At 44.4% G+C, this 20,225-nt stretch overlaps 1 protein-coding gene across 1 annotated transcript; it reads left to right on the top strand.

Annotated features, from left to right (window-relative positions):
- Window positions 1–3,097: 3,097 nt before the first annotated feature.
- On the top strand, window positions 3,098–18,561 carry LOC126474273 (cuticle protein 38-like). Its single transcript, XM_050101737.1, has 2 exons — window positions 3,098–3,199; window positions 18,088–18,561. The coding sequence occupies exons 1-2, from the start codon at window positions 3,098–3,100 to the stop codon at window positions 18,460–18,462; spliced, it is 477 nt and encodes a 158-aa protein (XP_049957694.1). The 3' UTR covers window positions 18,463–18,561.
- The last annotated feature ends 1,664 nt before the right edge of the window (window positions 18,562–20,225 follow it).

Genomic DNA, 20,225 nt, shown 5'->3' on the forward strand with positions numbered 1-20,225 from the left:
GGACCAAATGATTCATCCTAAAGTTATTGGCCTCCAAGGTCTTTGGACCTGACTGTATGTGATTATATCTTGTGGGAGATTATAAAGGACTCTGTTTATGTGGCACCGTTACCGACAAAAATAAATGAGCCGAGACATTGCAGCTATGAAAACTATAGCTGAAGACATGTTCGCTGCAATGTGGGAACAATTTGAATACCGCATTGACATGTCCCGTGCAACTCAAGGGGGCCTATTGAACATCTATGGAAAGGTATGAGAAAAAAATGAGTTTCTCGTTCATCAAAAAACAAAATCCATTGTATATGTTTAATAGTTTCAGAAGTATAGACCTGCCAAATCGAGTGATTCTTTTTGATACATCCCTTTATAATGCGGTGTGCAGTGGCGGATGTCGAGTTTTTTTGTGTGAGATATTGCCTGTGACTTCGTTGATTTTTACCCTCCGTCATATGTAACACCTGTAAATACTTTAAAATCACTAAGTCTTCATATTATTGCCCAGGATATACTGTCACATAACGAAATTAAAAGACGTGACAGGCACCAAGATGTTTTTTCGGGGATAATACTCGTCTGTGAGCACATCCTTTACCTAGAAATCCGTTCCCAACTTTAAGAATCATTCTCTCCCAATCTCAGCTCACCTAGAGTTGCCCTGTAACCTTCGGAACAGGGAGGGATTCGTTTTAAAACCGGTGTTAATCGATAAGTTCGTCATTTTCTGCTTACATCAAGTGATCTTGCTTTTCACATTGCTGCTATGTGTTTTTATCGTCGAAACTAGAAAAACCGTAATTAGCAACTGTGGGGGAATAAATAAATGTGTAGCTGAGAGCACCACAAGAGTGTCCTATTACCGACGTGTTCGTCTAAAAGAGAAACGATTCCGATAAATTTTCCCCCTGCGAAAGATCTAAACAGTAAAATTAACCTCAATTCGAAGGCATTTCTTGTGGAGATGGTTAATGCCATTAGTTGTATCAGTCTTCCAATTATTTATTGAAATTCGCAGAGTTGAACGTTGACTGTCATTATACAGGATTATTACAAATGATTGAAGCGATTTCACAGCTCTACAATAGCTTTATTATTTGAGATATTTTCACAATGCTTTGCACACACATACAAAAACTCAAAAAGTTATTTTAGGCATTCACAAATGTTCGATATGTGCCCCTATAGTGATTCGGCAGACATCAAGCCGATAATCAAGTTCCTCCCACACTCGGCGCAGCATGTTCCCATCAATGAGTTCGAAAGCATCGTTGATGCGAGCTCGCAGTTCTGGCACGTTTCTTGGTAGAGGAGGTTTAAACACAGAATCTTTCACATAACCCCACAGAAAGAAATCGCATGGGGTTAAGTCGCGAGAGCATGGAGGCCATGACATGAATTGCTGATCATGATCTCCACCACGAGCGATCTGTCGGTTTTCCAATCTCCTGTTTAAGAAATGCCGAACATCATGATGGAAGTGCGATGGAGCACCATCCTGTTGAAAGATGAAGTCGGCGCTGTCGGTCTCCAGTTGTGGCATGAGCCAATTTTCCAGCATGTCCAGATACACGTGTCCTGTAACGTTTTTTTTTTTTTTTTTCCGCAGAAGAAAAAGGGGCCGTAAACTTTAAGCCGTGAGATTGCACAAAACACGTTAACTTTTGGTGAATTGCGAATTTGCTGCACGAATGCGTGAGGATTCTCTACCGCCCAGATTCGCACATTGTGTCTGTTCACTTCACCATTAAGAAAAAATGTTGCTTCATCACTGAAAACAAGTCTCGCACTGAACGCATCCTCTTCCACGAGCTGCTGCAACCGCGCCGAAAATTCAAATCGTTTGACTTTGTCATCGGGTGTCAGGGCTTGTAGCAATTGTAAACGGTAAGGCTTCTGCTGTAGCCTTTTCTGTAAGATTTTCCAAACCGTCGGCTGTGGTACGTTTAGCTCCCTGCTTGCTTTATTCGTCGACTTCCGCGGGCTACGCGTGAAACTTGCCCGCACGCGTTCAACCGTTTCTTCGCTCACTGCAGGCCGACCCGTTGATTTCCCCTTACAGAGGCATCCAGAAGCTTTAAACTGCGCATACCATCGCCGAATGGAGTTAGCAGTTCGTGGATCTTTGTTGAACTTCGTCCTGAAGTGTCGTTGCACTGTTATGACTGACTGATGTGAGTGCATTTCAAGCACGACATACGCTTTCTCGGCTCCTGTCGCCATTTTGTCTCACTGCGATCTTGAGCGCTCTGGCCGCAGAAACCTGAAGTGCGGCTTCAGCCGAACAAAACTTTATGAGTTTTTCTACGTATCTGTAGTGTGTCGTGACCATATGTCAATGAATGGAGCTACAGTGAATTTATGAAATCGCTTCAATCATTTGTAATCGCCCTGTATATTCGAGAGCCGATAAGTAACTGTAGTACTCACTAAAAGGATTTACGTCTTCTCAGCAGGAAAAAAATGGTTTCAGTTTTTAGAAAATCTTGAAGTATGTGTAATATTATTTTACCTTGCCCTGTAGGAACCATGGAGAGGAGTGTCAACAAGGTAATCTGATAGACGATTGTCATCTGGTAATTTATTTCCGTCTACATAATTATTTTAAAAGATTCACAGCTTTTCACTAATTTTACGAACGTCTTGCCTCATAAGTGAATGTGATTTGCATTCTTCTGGCAGCACATTATGTAAATGTTGCAAAGGTTCCTTACCTAATACCACAGCCGTTTCAAGAGGCGTAATTAATTTTGCTCTATGCAACGTAAGATGTTTGTTCGGTGTTATGCGCCCCGAAGTGAAGCATAAACAGCACACGCTTATAATGAGAAATAACGGAACTACGTCAGTAAAGAAAAAAGTGTATAAAGTGATATTACGTCTGTGTTACTAAGCAGAACAACAACACATATACACCACTAACAACTACGAGATATTTCTTAATGAAGCTGTCACTTCAGGCTGCTCGGATAATTGACAATTACTCATTGTGTGGAACTGACCGCCAAACACGACAAACGGTGCTACTCGCTAGACAGGCCACGCCCAAGGAGGACCTCCGCAGCTGCCGGATACTGCGTGGTCATTCCTCACGCACTCCATGCAGGTCAGTCGGTGCCGTATAAAAGGTGGCAGCTGCCTTGTCAAAGGCACATTTCAGCAGCAGCAACAGCAGCAGCCGCAGACTACCATGAACACCCTGGTAAGTACCAGCAAGTATGTGACCTCTGCTTGCACTGGGCACTTTAGTTCACTGGTATAAAGTTCTCTGGACCAGCAGCAACCAAATAATTTAGCACGCAACACAGACGTCTTACGGTATTGCGTGATATATACAATAAATTGCAAAATATAATATATGACGTACCTTAAACTTCAAGAGAAAGATTTGGTGATAATTAAGATTAGGGATATTAGCTACTAGTGAACTGTATCTCACGCAAAATACCAGAAATATTCGCAAAACGCAGTACCAAGTTTTCTATGTTCTACACCTCTCTCGCGTAGCAGTTGCTTTCGTGCTCCGTATCAGCTAACACAAAATGGCTCTGAGCACTATGGGACTTAACGTCTGAGGTCATCAGTCCCCTAGAACTTAGAACTACTCAAACCTAACTAACCTAAGGTCATCACACACATCCATGCCCGAGGCAGGATTCGAACCTGTGACTGTAGCGGTCTCGCGGCTCCAGACTGTAGTGTGTAGAACCACTCGGCCACTCCGGCCGGCTATCAGCTAACCTATTAAGCATTTAGGTGTTATACTGTGTGACTAACGTCATAAGTTTTCGCTCAAGTGACGAAATATGAGGTAATGGTATTTTGAATAACGTTGCGATATATTTTTCCTATCAATACGTTAGTTTCAAGTTACTGTGGAAGCCTGGCTAGAAAATGATACGTAAATTATATGGCGGAGAACACCTTAGAGTGATGGGTAGGTTTAGATGAAAAGTGAGAAACTGAAACAGTAGTTGCAAAAGATATAACTGATAAAATGAAAGTCCTGATTTGACTATTCTCGAGTGTTCAAACGCTCTGATCAACACAGCATTCCGAGGACGTATTTAGTGATTATTAACAGACATTTCCTGACGTTATTAGCTGTTGAAGGAGAAGCATCCGAGAAGGCATCAGACATGAATAGCACAGTACCACAGAAATTGCTGCATGTGTTGACAGGCGTGCGGAATATTAGATTCTTAGATATAAAAACAGACTTAAAATGACCTGCTTATATCGAAGAAGTTGACAGCAGTTATCCAGGACAGACGTACCTCCACCTGGCTGTTAAACTGCTATAAGTATAGAAGGAAGGGAGTCACAAAAATGCAATCTTTGATCAAATAATTGATGCAGCAATAGATTAGTTACAGCTTGTACTACAAACAAATACAAACGAACACACATACGCAGACTCTCTCTCTATCTCTCTCTCTCTCTCTCTCTCTCACACACACACACACACACACACACACACACACACACACACACACACACACACAGCAGTAAGTAAATATTAATTCTTCAAAACCAAAAAGCACTGATTGTTATTAATTTTATTTGTTGCCAGATCGTCCTGAGCGCTGTCCTGGCAGTGGCAGTGGCCACCCCCGGCTACCTGGGTGCCGCCCCCGCTGCAGTAGTAGCGCCGGCCACCTACGCCGCCCCCGCAGTGGTCGCCGCCCCCGTCCACCCTGGATACGCCGCCTACGGCCCTGCCCCCATCGCCGTCCGCTCTGACGGCTACCTGCTGGACACCCCTGACGTGGCTGTGAACAAAGCCGCCCACCTGACCGCCGTCGCCCAGACGAGGGCCCGCGACGCCATCATCAACGGCGCCGCTGTGCTGGCCGCCCCCGCCGTCGCCGCCCCCGTGGCTTACGCCACCCCCGGAGCCCTCGCAGCCGCCGCCCACCTTCACGCCAAAGCTGCTCTGCTGGGTTGAAATGTCCTCCTGCGGTTGAGTATATGAACAACGTAATCGAGGTTGCATCAAGTCATGGTACCTGTATATTTTTTCATTGAAATAAACCATCTCTCAGTATATGTAACATTCTACTTCTTTTCCCTGTTGTCAGCCTGGCTAAAGAATTTCGTTCCTCATTATCATTTCGAACGTTACGTCTCTAAACAATCTCGCGGCCACAGCCCGAATACGCGCTCTACTAATGATATTCGGCAGACGGGACAACTTACGGGACTTAATTCCCACTGATTCAATCGGTAACGTTTATTGAAACACCTGGGTAAGTCCACACTTGGAATCAGTCTAAATGAGGTTCATTAGTCTCGGTTTGGCGTGAAAGACGGGGTTGAACTTCTCACTGAAAATGGAAATGAAGTCCCATGCTTCTTTACAGAGCGTAGGGGAACGATGCGGGAGAACCGCACCGCTTTACTAGGCAAGGTCCTAGAGGAGGTGGTTTGCCATTGCCTTCCTCCGACCGTAATGGGAATGAATGATGATGATGAAGACGAGACAACAACACCCAGTCATCTCGAGCCAGGAAAAATTCCTGACCCCGCCGGGAATCGAACCCGGGACCCCGTGCTCGGGAAGCGAGAATGCTACCGCGAGACCACGAGCAGCGGACGAACTTCTCACTACTCGAAAGGTAATAACAGCTGTAGTGTAGCACTCCAGCTACTATCAGAAAGATTCAGAGCCAGGATTGGAATATGTACACTACTAGGAGTTCATGCACCGCTTTCGACTGGCTCCTAGCAACTTCCACCACTAAAATCTGCGACACCAAAACAGAAGGACCGTTTTACGTGTACAAGGAAAGAGTCACACAAAAACACTGAACTTAAAAATTCACGGAATAAATATAATTTATTGACTAAAATTAAATCTTTATTTAAGGTTTTCGAGTAAACTGATCTTCAGAATTCAGTGGAGGTAAGCTTCATACATAGGGTAGGGCGTAACGTACGAGTAACCATTTTCAGAGTAAAACTCAAAACGCGTAAATAAAGTTGATTTGCTGAACATCAAATGACTACAATTTTTCTTCAGCGGCTAGAACGGTAGTGTATAAGTAAAAAGTTTCAAATTTACAGAATAATTGCATGCGTGTTGCGTGACTTTATGCCACACGTAATATTCAATGAAAACCTTGCGCCGGCCGCGGTGGTCTAGCGGTTCTAGGCGCTCAGTCCGGAACCGCGGGACTGCTACGGTCGCAGGTTCGAATCCTGCCTCGGGCATGGATGTGTGTGATGTCCTTAGGTTAGTTAGGTTTAAGTAGTTCTAAGTTCTAGGGGACTGATGACCACAGCTGTTATGTCCCATAGTGCTCAGAGCCATTTGAACCATTTTTTAAAACCTTGCGATGTCGGCCACGTTTACTAAAGGCAACTGCCTAGCTAGCTAAGGTTCTCTACAGCCTAATGTAAGATCTCTGCCTAGTGAGTGTGTGCTCACAGAAACAGTCATGTACAGTGACGGAAAAAAACGCAACATCAAGAAGGAGTTGTACGACATATACGAAAGATGATGTCTATTCAAATTTCGCGTCAGTCGCATAAGAGTTGCGCTGGTAGCTTCACTGTGAGAACACAAATCAGACTGGCTTTAAATTCATGCTGCAAAGGTAGTGAGCGTCAGTTACCTTTGAGACTGGACTTGCATCCGGTAACGAACTTTTTTGAAAAGTGAGAGGAAAAATGTTCCGTTAATTTGGAATGAAAATGTTTGATTAATTAAAATCTCTTTTATGTTCATTAAAGCACACGGCTAAATTTTCTCAGGTCGCTATGGCCAGAAATATCATGCATATTCCAACCTGAAGACATCCGTCTTACTAACGATGGATAAAAAAATTATCTTTTTTAATGTTACGTGATAAGCAAATGTAATGTAATATTCAAACAGTTATTTTTCTCTGTGAGGATTGATGCACCAGTATAGCTGCGTACGTACAATGGCAGCGTAACAAAATAATTCCTTTCAATAAACTGCATCTCTGGCCTAAAGTGAAAGACTCCGTTTTACATTTACTGGAATTAAATTCTTTCAATAATTTCAGAATTAAATAGTTATGGAGAAATTTTTATCAATTTTAACGGCAATGGCATCGTTTCAACAATGCAATTACAAATGGCCAGGGCTACATTTAATTGTTACGTAATTTCACAAGCTGCGACATCGCAGCGAAATTACGTAATTAATTAAATAAAGGGGACAGGGAAGGTACTTTCTTGCTACTAACAAAAACACATACTGCATTCAATGCCGACATATGTATTTAGCAGAAATTCTAAATACACTACAAAAAAATGTGAAATCTTATGGGACTTAACTACTAAGGTCATCAGTCCCTAAGCTTACACGCTACTTAACCTAAATTATATTAAGGACAAACACACACACCCATGCTCAAGGGAGGACTCGAACCTCCGGCGGGACCAGCAGCACAGTCCATGACTGCAGCACCTAAGACCGCTCGGCTAATCCCGCGCGGCAATACACTACATACAGAAGAAATAATACCTTACAGACCGTAATCTAAATGCGACATCAGAACCATCCAGGCACAGAAGACAAAGAAGAAGAAGACAAGAGAAGACAAATCTTTCCTTATATACTACAATACAGAGATAATAGTAATTACAAATCTCTGAGAACGTACAGCGGCTCCATTGTAGTCACCTATCGATAAAGTAATTTAGATTACTTTTTTCAAGAAGCGATCCTATACTTTGTGAGTTGATGTTGGTCCAGAATGCCTGTAAGGCGGCAAATACGCCATTATCAACATCTTAGTGACTTTCAACGATGTAATAGGACTACGAGAAGCTGGATCTTCCTTCTGTGATACTGGAGAAAGACTTCCGTGATTATAGCCCCTGTACCTGACTGCTGACAGCGGTACTCACAAGAAGTTGAGGGCCTGCACTCAACCTGTGTGCATGCTAGACACAATGGATCTGCACTCGGAGTTATCATTTGGGGTTCGATTTTGTATGATAGCAGGAGTCCTATTGTGGTTATCCCACGCACCCTGACTATAAATTTGTAGTTCCGTCTGGTGATGTGACCTGTCGTTCTGCCATGTACGAACAGTATTCTAGGTTATGTTTCCTGCACATACCACTGTTGTAACTCAACATGCTGCACAGGGTGTCGACGTGTTGCCTTGGCCTGCTCGATCAACAGATCTTCCTCCTGTCGAACACATATGGGACATCATCGCATGACAACCCCAGCATCATCCAGAAATAGCTGTAACCGACTCTGTGTTGACCGACCACGAGCAACAGGCGTGGAACTCAGTCCCACAATTTCACATCCGGCATCTGTACAACACATTGGATACACGTTTGCATGCCTGCATTCACCATTATGGCGATTACACCGGTTAATAATGTACCAAAATTTCAAATTCGCAATTTCTTATCTCGCGCTTACATTAAGCTGTAATCTTGAAATGTTAATCACTTAAATATACTACCTAGACAGTCGTAGCCTGCAATTTCAATACTCTACATTATTAAATTTTAGGTGTTGCGATTTTTTTCAGCCATTGAATTAAACTGTAATGACTCAACCCGAAATCGTTCTCCGTTTACAGAAACGCGCATTTTTATTCCGGCAAAATTTCTCTGCTGTAAGAAATAGCTCGGTTGATAACGAAAGGACCACCTTCTGCCAACGTATGAAGCACATCATCTTCGCCACAGAGGACCGCAATTTCTGCATGAGACGAGGGTTGCCGATCGAGTCTGCGCTTTCGCGAGCTCGGATATGCCCCATGAAAGTAATTAAGACTGGCATATCATCCAGTCAGACACAATAACATGGAATTGGACGTTGTCTATGGAGCCCGTGATCTTATATACAAAAATGCTTTATTGAAACTGCATTGATTGCAAAAGTTAATCGCACATTTGTCCAGCTTTAAGTGGTAAGCACCCACCACCAGATCCACTCTGATTGTTGCGGAGAACCGTGTCACAGTAGTGGACACACCATTACAAACGTGTTGTGGCCGTTACTGTGGCCAATTACACTGCAACAAGGCTACTGGTTCTGGCGGTTACTACTTACCTCATGAAATCGGACAACTTTGTGATTAACTTCTGCAAATAATGCAATTTCAATAAATCGTCTGAGACTCAGTAGCAGCACGAAGGTAATTTCCTTGACACTGCCACCGCTCCACCCCCCCCCCTCCCGACCAATAGTGTTCATATACTCACTTTTAAATTCTGCCCGTTGCCAGGATTATCAAACCGTATGTTTCGCTGAAGGTGCTTGGAAACAACTGCCTCCATGAGAAAATGATTCGCCCTAGAACAAGCCTTTCAGGGCTCCTACACAACTCGTTTAGGAGAGTTAGGAGAAAGACCGGCGCTTCAGCTCCAGGCTGGAGCCAGAGAAATCCACAAACATGACGAAAACTTGAACAAGAACGGAGAAAGCCACAAGACGAAACGATCCTGGATTCCTATATTGTAGCGAGCGTATGTAGCACTGGAAGAACAATAGCAGTAATGATCAGAGAAAAGCCTTCGACGTTGTCGTGACAGATGGTTCAAATGGTTCAAATGGCTCTGAGCACTATGGGACTCAACTTCTGAGGTGATTAGTCCCCTACAACTTAGAACTAGTTAAACCTAACTAAGCTAAGGACATCACACACATCCATGCCCGAGGCAGGGTTCGAACCTGCGACCGTAGCGGTCTTGCGGTTCCAGACTGCAGCGCCTAGAACCGCACAGCCACTTCGGCCGGCAAAGAGAATTACAAAATATATATGACTGTCTTAACTAGAATTCTAGTTCTGGCAATTGATTCACAACCGTCCATAATCTTCACAGAAAGTCATTTGGAGCACACAAACGAATAACAAAGACACGCACAGGCAGCATATATTAAGGAAAACTTCAAATGAAGTTAATAACACCAATGAGAAGTCGGGAGCAGTCCTAGGAACAGGTGTAACCCCTTATTCGTTGTGTATTGTGTTCGCTACATAGTCTTGCACGTGATTTGTGTCCTTACCGGCGTCGAGAATTACCGTACTCCTTGTTTTTCAAAAATTGTGTCTAACATGTTACTAAACATCGTCCTCAAATTTGGGTAATGTTTGATCTTCCAACGTGCCGTTCTCATGTAAGCCTCGAAACTAATGAGATTATCTTCACTATTGTGGCTGATGATATATGTCACAAACTGTCCTAACAGCCACATCACGGTGTTGTTCTCGGTAGCGGGAAAATGTTTCGTGTCCGGCCAGAGCAGGATGTCGGTGCAGTGGCTGGCTGGGCTGCTGCGGGTAATCAGGCCCAGCCTCCGCTGCACCCATTTCCAGTTAATGAGATGGCCGCCACAAGTGCAGCGATGGCGTAAGGTGTCGACCAGACCACAGCGGACGCATTTATCACTGTCACATAAGCCGATTATAGGAAACCTTTCATTAGTGGGTATAACATCGTTTACCACTTTATACCACATGAACACCACCTCAGCAGTGCGGACGGTTAAACTTATGTTCTCCCAGACTGTCTTCCAATGAACACTCGGGTATTTAAGTTCAATGGGATTCCGGACTATTGGAGATGTCCATCTTCTTAATAACAGGTGCGTAGTCGATAAATCCTGCGTGAAAAAATGTACATCAATATAGCTTACTTTAAGAAAAAACTGCTTGACATGTCGTGGTTTTAATGCATTTTACCTACATCAATGGGTGAGTGTGGGTTCTAAGGTTCGGAAGAGCCAACTGGTTACGATGAGAGGTTCCTTGTCCTACAAGTGGGTGATACGTTTAATATATAACGCAGCATACTTTCGGTTAATGTCAGGCATGTTGAGTCAGCCGGCCTGTCTGGAAGACGCCAGCGAGATGTATTTCACTTTGAACAGATGCCCTCGCCAGATAAATCTATTAGAGAGTTTCATCACGTGTTTGGCCTGCATCTTCGGGACTGGAAATATTTGGGCCGAATAGTACGCTTTAGTGAATATATAACTGCTGAGGAGTCGTATGCGTTGGAGAATGTCAACGGACCACCAATTGTTTTCATAGATGGCACCTTACATTTTATTGGTGACCTGCTTCCAAAATTCATTTTTAGCAGGCATTTGTCGATAATCATCCCCAGAGTGGTGTGGGCTTCGACACGCTTCGCCCAAGGTACAATAACTGCGTCGAATCCTCGACTGTTGCCAAAGGTGCATTTATCGGCGTTGATTTTAGCACCGGAAGCACGACAGTACTCGTCTACCGCTGTCTTGAGGGTTGATACGTCGCCTTCGTTGCGCAGTAACACTCCGACGTAGTCGGTGTAAGCACGAACCACGAAGGACGTCCCGGCGATCGAAAGGCCTGCAAGTTTGTCATGAAAAGAGCGTAAGAGTGGCTCGAGAGATAAAACAAATAACATCATGGAGAAAGGGCTCCCCTGCGGCACTCCTCTTTGGACCTGGATGGATTGAGTAAGCTCTTCATTTACCCTGACTCTGGTTGTAATGCCCGTGACGAAATGTTGCACGACAGTAATAACCCGTTGATCAAAACCACACCGCTGCAGTAGCTGCAGGAGGTACTCGTGGCGGACGCGATCAAATGCCTTGCAAAAGTCGATAAACAGCAATGCGAGATTCACGTTAGTGACTGACGCTGTGCCTATCACATCTCTATATTGAGAAAGGGGCGTCATAATACTGCGACCAGGGAAGCATCATTGATGGTTGTGAATCACTTGCTTCGTTAACGAAGACAATCTGCTGTTGAGTGCTCTGGCAAAGGTTTTGTAATCAAAATTGAGTAAAGTAATCTGTCGGAAGTTATCTAAGGTTTTTCGGTGTTTGCTTTTTGGTATCAATATACTTCGACCTTCCTTCATTTCGGCCGGCACGTCACTCCCTCGCATCATTGAGAACATCTGTAAATGCGTGTCCGATTATGAGACAGAAACGCACATAAAATTCCCGTGGCAAACCATCAGGGCCAGCGGATTTATTCGATGGTGAGTCAGAAATCAGTTCAAGGAATCCGTCTGGAGCAAAATCGTATACGACCGCCGAGTTCTCCGCAGGCGTGACGACGGTGGTCAGAGCACGCACGATATCGCCGCCGTCATCGCCATATGTATCGCATTGCGAGTACAGATCCGTGAAGTACCGGTAAACTGCAGTAAGAATATCACTCTGTCGGGTCAAACGGAGTCCATCATCTGGGTCCAGCTCCCCGATAAAAGCTCGCTTGCGATTGGCACGATGTTTTATGAGGTGATACAGCGATGCAAGTTCGTCCTATTGAAGCGATTTTGCTTTAGATCTGATCTTCAGTTCATCAAGCTGCGTTCGCTTTATGCCTATAAGCTCCGCCTTTATTTGTTTGATGGTCATCAGCTGCGTGTTGGTTGGTGATGTAGTCGCATACAACTCTCGCAGAACTGTCTGGTAAAAATCAGTTGTACGTTTGACATCTTGCACCCGTTGCCAACTGTAGTTTCTTAAGGATAATCGCATTTACCGTTTGATCACAACATTATACCAGGCTATCTTGCTCGGATATCTGCAGCATTGCTTGAGACAATTCGCCCATGTCGTGGAGATGACATCTCGTAGCGCGGCATCGGCGAGAAGAGAAACATTTAGGCTCCACAGAATCCTATGCCGTTTAGTATGCTGTTTGGCTAGATTTATCGTGACATAGAGGGCGCAGTGGTCGGAGAGACTAGCCGGAGTGACATCGGCATCCGGAACATGTCGGTAAATGTTCTCAGAGGTGTACAAACGGTCTAGACGGCTACATGCGGTGGTGGTCAGGTTGGAAATTTTAGTTCCCACGCATCCTTCAGTTGCAGGTGACGCACCAGATCATGTAGTTCCCTACAGTAATTAAAATTTGGCGATTGATCTTTCCTGTGGATCACACAGTTAAAATCACCACTAATTATCAACTGGGTTGGGTTGCGGCGTAACAAGTAGATGAAGTCTTGTTTAAAGAAGTTGGCTCTTTCTGATTTTAGGGTCGTTCCAGATGGAGCATGTATATTGACGAAGGTGACGTCAAAAATTTGGCACTCTATGCCTCTACCGGAGTCCAACATTTCGATATTGCTCACTGGGATTCCGTCTCGTGATAAAATGGCCGTACCTGTACCCCCGCCAGCCGCGGTGTTTACATTTGTTGCCAATCCTGATACATGAAAACTTAAGATAGACACTGTATCAGAACTATATCAGCTTCGGACTCATAGATAAACTGCTGTAGCATTGCTAATTTTAAATCTGTCCTAACTCTGTTAATGTTCAGGGACAAAAAGTTCTAGGGGACTGATGACCTCAGAAGTTAAGTCCCATAGTGCTCAGAGCCATTTGAACCATTTTTTTTCAGGGACAAAAACTTATAAACTTGACTCATGATCGTTAGAGACGTGCGTGTTGGGAAGCGTAGGAAGCCCAGTCCATCTCACCGTCGGACTTCAAACCTACATCCTCAGGTTTTGTACCGGTTTTTGCGCTGACTTTACTTTTTGACTTACTTCCAGCCACGGAGTCATTTGGTTTAACTTTATTTTGCCGTCGCACAGTCGCCCGAAGTGTCATAGAAGACGGCGGAGTCGGCGAGTCTTGGCTGTAAGCAGTATGTGAAATTCCTTGCTTCGGAACGGGTGACGGCAAGTCCGAAGAGGCGGCTTCGGTTGGCTCACTGTGTTTGTTTGGAGCCGCACTGGCTGTTTGTATACAGCTGTCCACGTCCTTGCGTTGTTTGGAAGCAGTTCCGTGGTGGCGGGTGTTTATGATATGCTCTACACCGCGTGCATCATCCTCTGTGTTTACGATTTGCAGTTGACAGACTGCCGCTTCTTTTGTGTTGACCACCTGTGGGGAGTCGAGAAGCGGCATCGGAACTGATTTCTGTTAACACTGGACTGCACTCGTATTGACAGTTCCTGCGTCGGGAGTTCCAATGTGAATTTGGCGGGTCGTAACTGAGCCATCCGAATTATGCGTGTGCTGTGTGGAGGCTCGTGACTCCGCGTCATCGACTTAATTTTTTACTACCTGGTCGCCGGCGGCACTACCGTCACTTGTACAGCGACGTTTGTTACCAACAGATAATGCAACACCAGCGGCTAAGGGGTGACTGGCCACAGGTTTCTGAGGTAAGGGTGGGAAGGTGCCGTTAGCGAGATCGTTGTCCTCTGACACAGATGCACTTGGTTGGGAGTCAATCACAGAAGGCGTCTGATTTTGAGTTAGGACATCAGCCAATGTTAATCTCTGTCGTTGTTGCAGATTGTTTCGATGTACGACAACGCGCCGTGGGCAATCATCACCTAAATGGCCACTCGTGTTGCAGATAAAACAAGTGCCTACTTGTCCATCGTAAAAGACATGAGCCTTATAACCACAGACCATTATATAGGATGGGATATTGACTTTAACGGCTATATCAATTGAGCGAACCCCACTATAACATTGGAGTTTGTGACGGCTCGAACATTTTTCGTTTCTAATCTGTCGGATGTCACCGTATTTGGCGAGGACATCTCTAAGAAAACAATTCTCAACCTCAGGTGGCAAATTGAACACTCGCCGGCCGCGGTGGCCGAGCGGTTCTAGGCGCTCCAGTCCGGAGCCGCACGACTGCTGCGGTCGCAGGTTCGAATCCTGCCTCGGGCATGGATGTGTGTGATGTCCTTAGCTTAGTTAGGTTTAAGTAGTGCTAAGTTCTAGGGGACTGATGACATCCGATGTTGGGTCCCATAGTGCTCAGAGAGGAAACTGAACACTCGCACTTGTTTATAGTCAATGTCAGCGTTAGTTATTGACACTGTACTCACCGACTGCTCACGATGCCGGAACTCTGCTTTCCCACCAGTATTCCCCAAAATTTTCTCGAGTTGTATCTGGTCTAAAAACTTCATAAAGAATCAGTATTCTGCCATGTGCTGTGTGGACCTGGTCGGACGTGATGCCAATAATACCCACTATCCAGTCATGGTTTTCTAGAGAACTCGGTTGCACATTCCTGGAAGATTTCTGAAATGCAAAACACAGGGTATTCTTACGGGAGCATTAACTGCACTATATGAGCGGCCAAGATCTTTGTGTGTGAGTTAAGAAGCATGTGAACGACGGTAGTGAAGAAACACTGAGAATATCACAGGTCACAATTCAAGAATTTCTATAAACACGGCTTGCGGCGCTACGACTACGCGGAAGTACCGACACTTCCGGTCGCTGTCGCGTCCCAAGCGGAAATGACTCCTGCGAACCTTGCAGAACTAGCACTCCTGACAGAAAGGATATTGCGGAGACATGGCTTAGCCACAGCCTGGGAGATGTTTCCAGAATGAGATTTTCACTCTGCAGCGGAGTTTATCGATAAGTTCGTCGTTTCCTGCTTACATTATGTGGTCTTGCTTTTCACAGTACTGCTATGTGTTTTTAACGTCGAAAGTAGAAAAAAGTAATTAGCAACTGTCGGGTAATATATATATATATATATATATATATATATATATATATATATATATATATATATATATATATATAGCTGAGAGCACCATAAGAGTGTTCTATTACCGACGTGTCCGTCTGAACGATAAAAGTATGCGATAAATATCTCACGGCGAAAGATATAAACAATAAAGTGAACCTCAATTCAAAGGCATTCCTTGTGGAGATGTTTAATGCCATTAGTTGTATCAGTACTTTAGGTTGTCTATTGAACTTTACAGCGTTGAACGTTGACTGCCATTATATATTTGAGAGCCGATAAGTAACTGTAGTACTCACTAAAAGGATTTACGTCTTCTCAGCAGGAAAAAATGGTTTCAATTTTTAGAAAATCTTGAAGTATGTGTAATATTATTTCACCTTGCCCTGTAGGAACCATGGAGAGAAGTGTCAGCAGCGTAATCTGATAAAAGATTATCATGTGGTAATTTATTTCCGTCTATACAATTCTTTTAAAAGATGTACAGCTTTTCACTAATTTTACGAACAATTTGCCTTAGAAGTTATAAATGCAATTTGCATTCTTCTGGCAGCACACAATGTAAATGTTGCAAAGGTTCCTTACCTAATACCAAAGCCGTTTTAGGAGGCGTAATTAATGTTGATCTATGCTTTTCAATGGCACACAACAGACAACGTAAGATGTCTGTTCGATGTCATGCGTCCCAAAGTGACGCATAAACAGTACACGCTTACAATGGGAAGTAACGGAACTACCTCAGTAAAGAAAAAGTGTATAAAGTGATTTTACGTCTGTGTTACTAAGCAGAACAACAACACATATACACCACTAACAACTACGAGATACTTCTTAATGGAGCTGTCACTTCAGCATCTCATACCAAGTAGGGGCTGCTCGGATAATTGACAATTACTCATTGTGTGGAACTGACGGCCAAACACGACAAACGGTGCTACTCGCTAGACAGGTCACGCCCAAGGAGGACCTCCGCAGCTGCCGGATACAGCGTGGTCATTCCTCACGGACTCCATGCAGGCCAGTCGGTGCCGTATAAAAGGCGACAGCTGCTTTGTCAGAGACACATTTCAGGAGCAGCAACAGCAGCGGCGGCAGACCACCATGAACACCCTCGTAAGTACCAGCAAGTATGTACCTCCGCTTGCACTGGGGACTTTAGTTCACTGTTATAAAGTTCTCTGGACCAGTAGCAACCTAATAATTTAGCACGCAACACAGAAGTCTTACGGTATTGCGTGATAAATACAATAAAATCCAATATATAATATATCGCGTGCCTTAAACTTCAAGAGAAAGATTTGGTGATAATATTAGGAGTATTAGCTACTAGTGAACTGTATCTCACACAAAATACCAGAAACATTCGCAAAACGCAGTACAATGCTTTCTATGTTATACACCTCTCTCGCTTAGCAGTTGCTTTCGTGCTCCCTATCAGCTAACAAAAAATGGCTCTGAGCACTATGGGACTTAACGTCTGAGGTCCGTCCACTCCGGCCGGCTATTAGCTGACCTATTAAGCATTTGGGTGTTATACTGCTGTGACTAACTTCATAAGTTTTCCCTCAAGTGACGAATTATGAGATTATGGGATTTTGAATTAACGTTGCGATATATTTTTCAGATCAATATAGTTGTTTCAAGTTACTGTGGAAGCCTGGCTAGAAAATGATACGTAAATTATATGGCGGAGAACACCTTTAAGTGATGGGTAGGTTTAGATGAAAAGTAAGAAGCCTAAAAAGTAGTTCCCAAAGATATAACAGATAAAATGAAAGTATTGATTTGACTATTCACGAGTGTTCAACCGCTCTGATCAAGACAGCATTCCGAGGACATATTTAGTTACTATCAACAGACGTGTCCCGACGTTATTAGCTGTAGACGGAGAAGCATCCGGGAAGGCATCAGACGTGAACAGCACCACATCACACGAAATATTAGATTTTTAGATATAAAAACAGACAGTTCAAATGATCTGATTATATCTAAGAAGTCGACAGCAGTTATCCAGGACAGGATTACCTCCACCTGGCTATTATACTGCTATAATTATAGAAGAAGACTGTGAGTCATAAAAATGCAATCTTTGATTAAATAATTGATACAGCAATTGATTAGTTACAACTTGTACCACAAACAAATACATACACACGAACACACATACACGGACACACACTCTCTCTCTGTCTCTCTCTCTCTCTGTCTTTCTCTGTCTCACTCACTTTCTCCCTCGCTCTCTGTTTCTCTCTCTCTCTCTCTCTCTCTCTCTCTCTCTCTCTCTCTCTCTTCCTCTCTCTCTCTCTCTTCCTCTCTGTCTCTCTCTTCTCCTCTCTTCCTCTCTCTCTCTCTTCATCTCTCTCTCTCTCTTCCTCTCTCTCTCTCTCCCCCCCCCTCTCTCTCTCTCTCTCTCTCTCTCTCATTCTCTCTCTCTCTCTCTTTTTCTCTCTGTCTCTCTCTTTTTTTCTCTCTGTCTCTGTCTCTCTCTCTCTCTCTCTCAAACACACACACACACACACACACACACACACACACACACACACACAAACACAACAGTAAGTGAATAATAATTCTGTAAAACCAAAAACCATTGATTGATATTAATTAATTTTGTGGCCAGATTGTCCTGAGCGCCGTCCTGGCAGTGGCAGTGGCCACCCCCGGCTACCTGGGTGCCGCCCCCGGTGCAGTAGTAGCGCCGGCCGCCTACGCCGCCCCCGCATTGGTCGCCGCCCCCGTCCACCCTGGATACGCCGCCTACGGCCCTGCCCCCATCGCCGTCCGCTCTGACGGCTACCTGCTGGACACCCCTGACGTGGCTGTGAACAAAGCCGCCCACCTGACCGCCGTCGCCCAGACGAGGGCCCGCGACGCCATCATCAACGGCGCCGCTGTGCTGGCCGCCCCCGCCGTCGCCGCCCCCGTGGCTTACGCCGCCCCTGGAGCCCTCGCAGCCGCCGCCCACCTTCATGCTAAAGCTGCTCTGCTGGGTTGAAATGTCCTCCTGCGGTTGGGCATATGAACGACGTACTCGAGGTTGCATCAAGTCATGGTACCTGTATATTTTTTCATTGAAATAAACCATCTCTCAGTATATGTAAAATTCTACTTCTTTTCCCTTTTGTCAGCCTGACTAAACATTCTCGTTCCTCATTATAATTTCACTGACATCAATTTGTTGTAGAATCTTGGACTGTATTTTGTGTTCAGACATTATGACCTTTCCAGACTCTGAGAAGCTCATCTCCAGAAACCAGCACGGTTTTAGGAAACAGCGGTCATGCGGGACACAGGTGGTCCTCTTTGAGCATGACATACAAAAAGCTCTAGATACTGGCTCCCAGGTTGTTGCTATATTTCTCGTTAAGGCGTTCGACTCAGTTCCGCACTTCCGCTTTCTCCAAAAAGTGCACGCTTGCGGCCGATCCGATGACATATGCGGTTGGATAGAAAGTTTTCTAACAGACAGACAGCAGTATGTCGTCCTGAATGGGGTGACTTCAACAGAAACGAGCGTAACTTCAGGTGTGCCACAGGGCAGCGTAATAGATTCACTGCTTTTTACTATTTACGTAGACGGTCTGGTTGATATTATTGACAGCGGCACTAGACTGTTTGCCGATGGTGCTGTAGTCTACAGGAAAGTAGGAATCACACGAAAGTTGTGAACGAATCAATGAGGATTTGTAGAAAATAAATGCCTGTGTAATGACTGGCAGTTATCTCTCAATATTAGTAAGTGTAACCTACTGCGTATAACAAGACGAAAATCCCCATTGATGAAGTACAAAATAAATGCCCAGTTTTTGGAAGCGGTAACATCCGTTAAGTATCTGGGTGTGACTGTTCGAAATGATCTCAAATGGAATGATCAGATTACACAAGTAACGGGCAAGGCAGAACTCTGAAGCGATGCAGTCCTTCAACAAAGGAAATTGCTTACAATACGTTAGTTCGTCCAGTATTAGAGTATTGTTCGTCTGTATGGAACCCTTACCAGTTGGGTCTGATTCAAGAATTGAGCGGCAAGATTCATGACTGGTAGATTTAGCCATCGCGAGAGCGTTACAAATCTCATAGAAAGTTTGAAGTGGGACACATTTGCAGATAGACGGCGCGCTAAACGGAAGGGGCTGCTCTCTAAATTCCGAAATCTGATCTTCGCCGAGGATGTAGAGCATATATTATTACCACCAACTTTCAAATCGCGCAATGATCACCACTCAAAGATAAGGGAAATTAGAGCTTGTAGTGAGGCGTTCAGACTGTCGTTTATCTGTCGCGCGATCCGCGAGTGGAGCAGAGGAGGAGAAATATGATTTTCGCGAAAATTGTGCCCTCCGCCACACACCGCTTGGTGGCTAGCAGAGTATATATGTAGATATGTAGATATATAGAACGTTACGTCTCTAAAGAATGTCGCGGTCACAGCCAGAATACGCGCCCTACTAATGATATTCGGTAGACGGGACAAATTACGGGACTTAATTTCCACTGATTCAATCAGTAACGTTTATTTAAGCACCTGGGTAACTTCACTACATTGGTTCACACGTGTAATCAGTCTAAATAAGGGTCAGCAATCTCGCTTTGGCGAGCAAAACGGGTTTAAACTTCTCACTACTCGAGTGGTAATAACTGATGTAGTGTAGCACAACAGCTGCTATCAGAAAGATTCAGAGCCTGGATTGGAATATGTACGCTGCTAGGAGTTCATGCACCGCGATTGACTGGGTCCTAGCAACTGCCGCCACTAAT

Source organism: Schistocerca serialis, chromosome 4 (genome assembly GCF_023864345.2).
Source record: "Schistocerca serialis cubense isolate TAMUIC-IGC-003099 chromosome 4, iqSchSeri2.2, whole genome shotgun sequence".
NCBI classification, from domain to species: Eukaryota; Metazoa; Arthropoda; class Insecta; order Orthoptera; family Acrididae; genus Schistocerca; species Schistocerca serialis.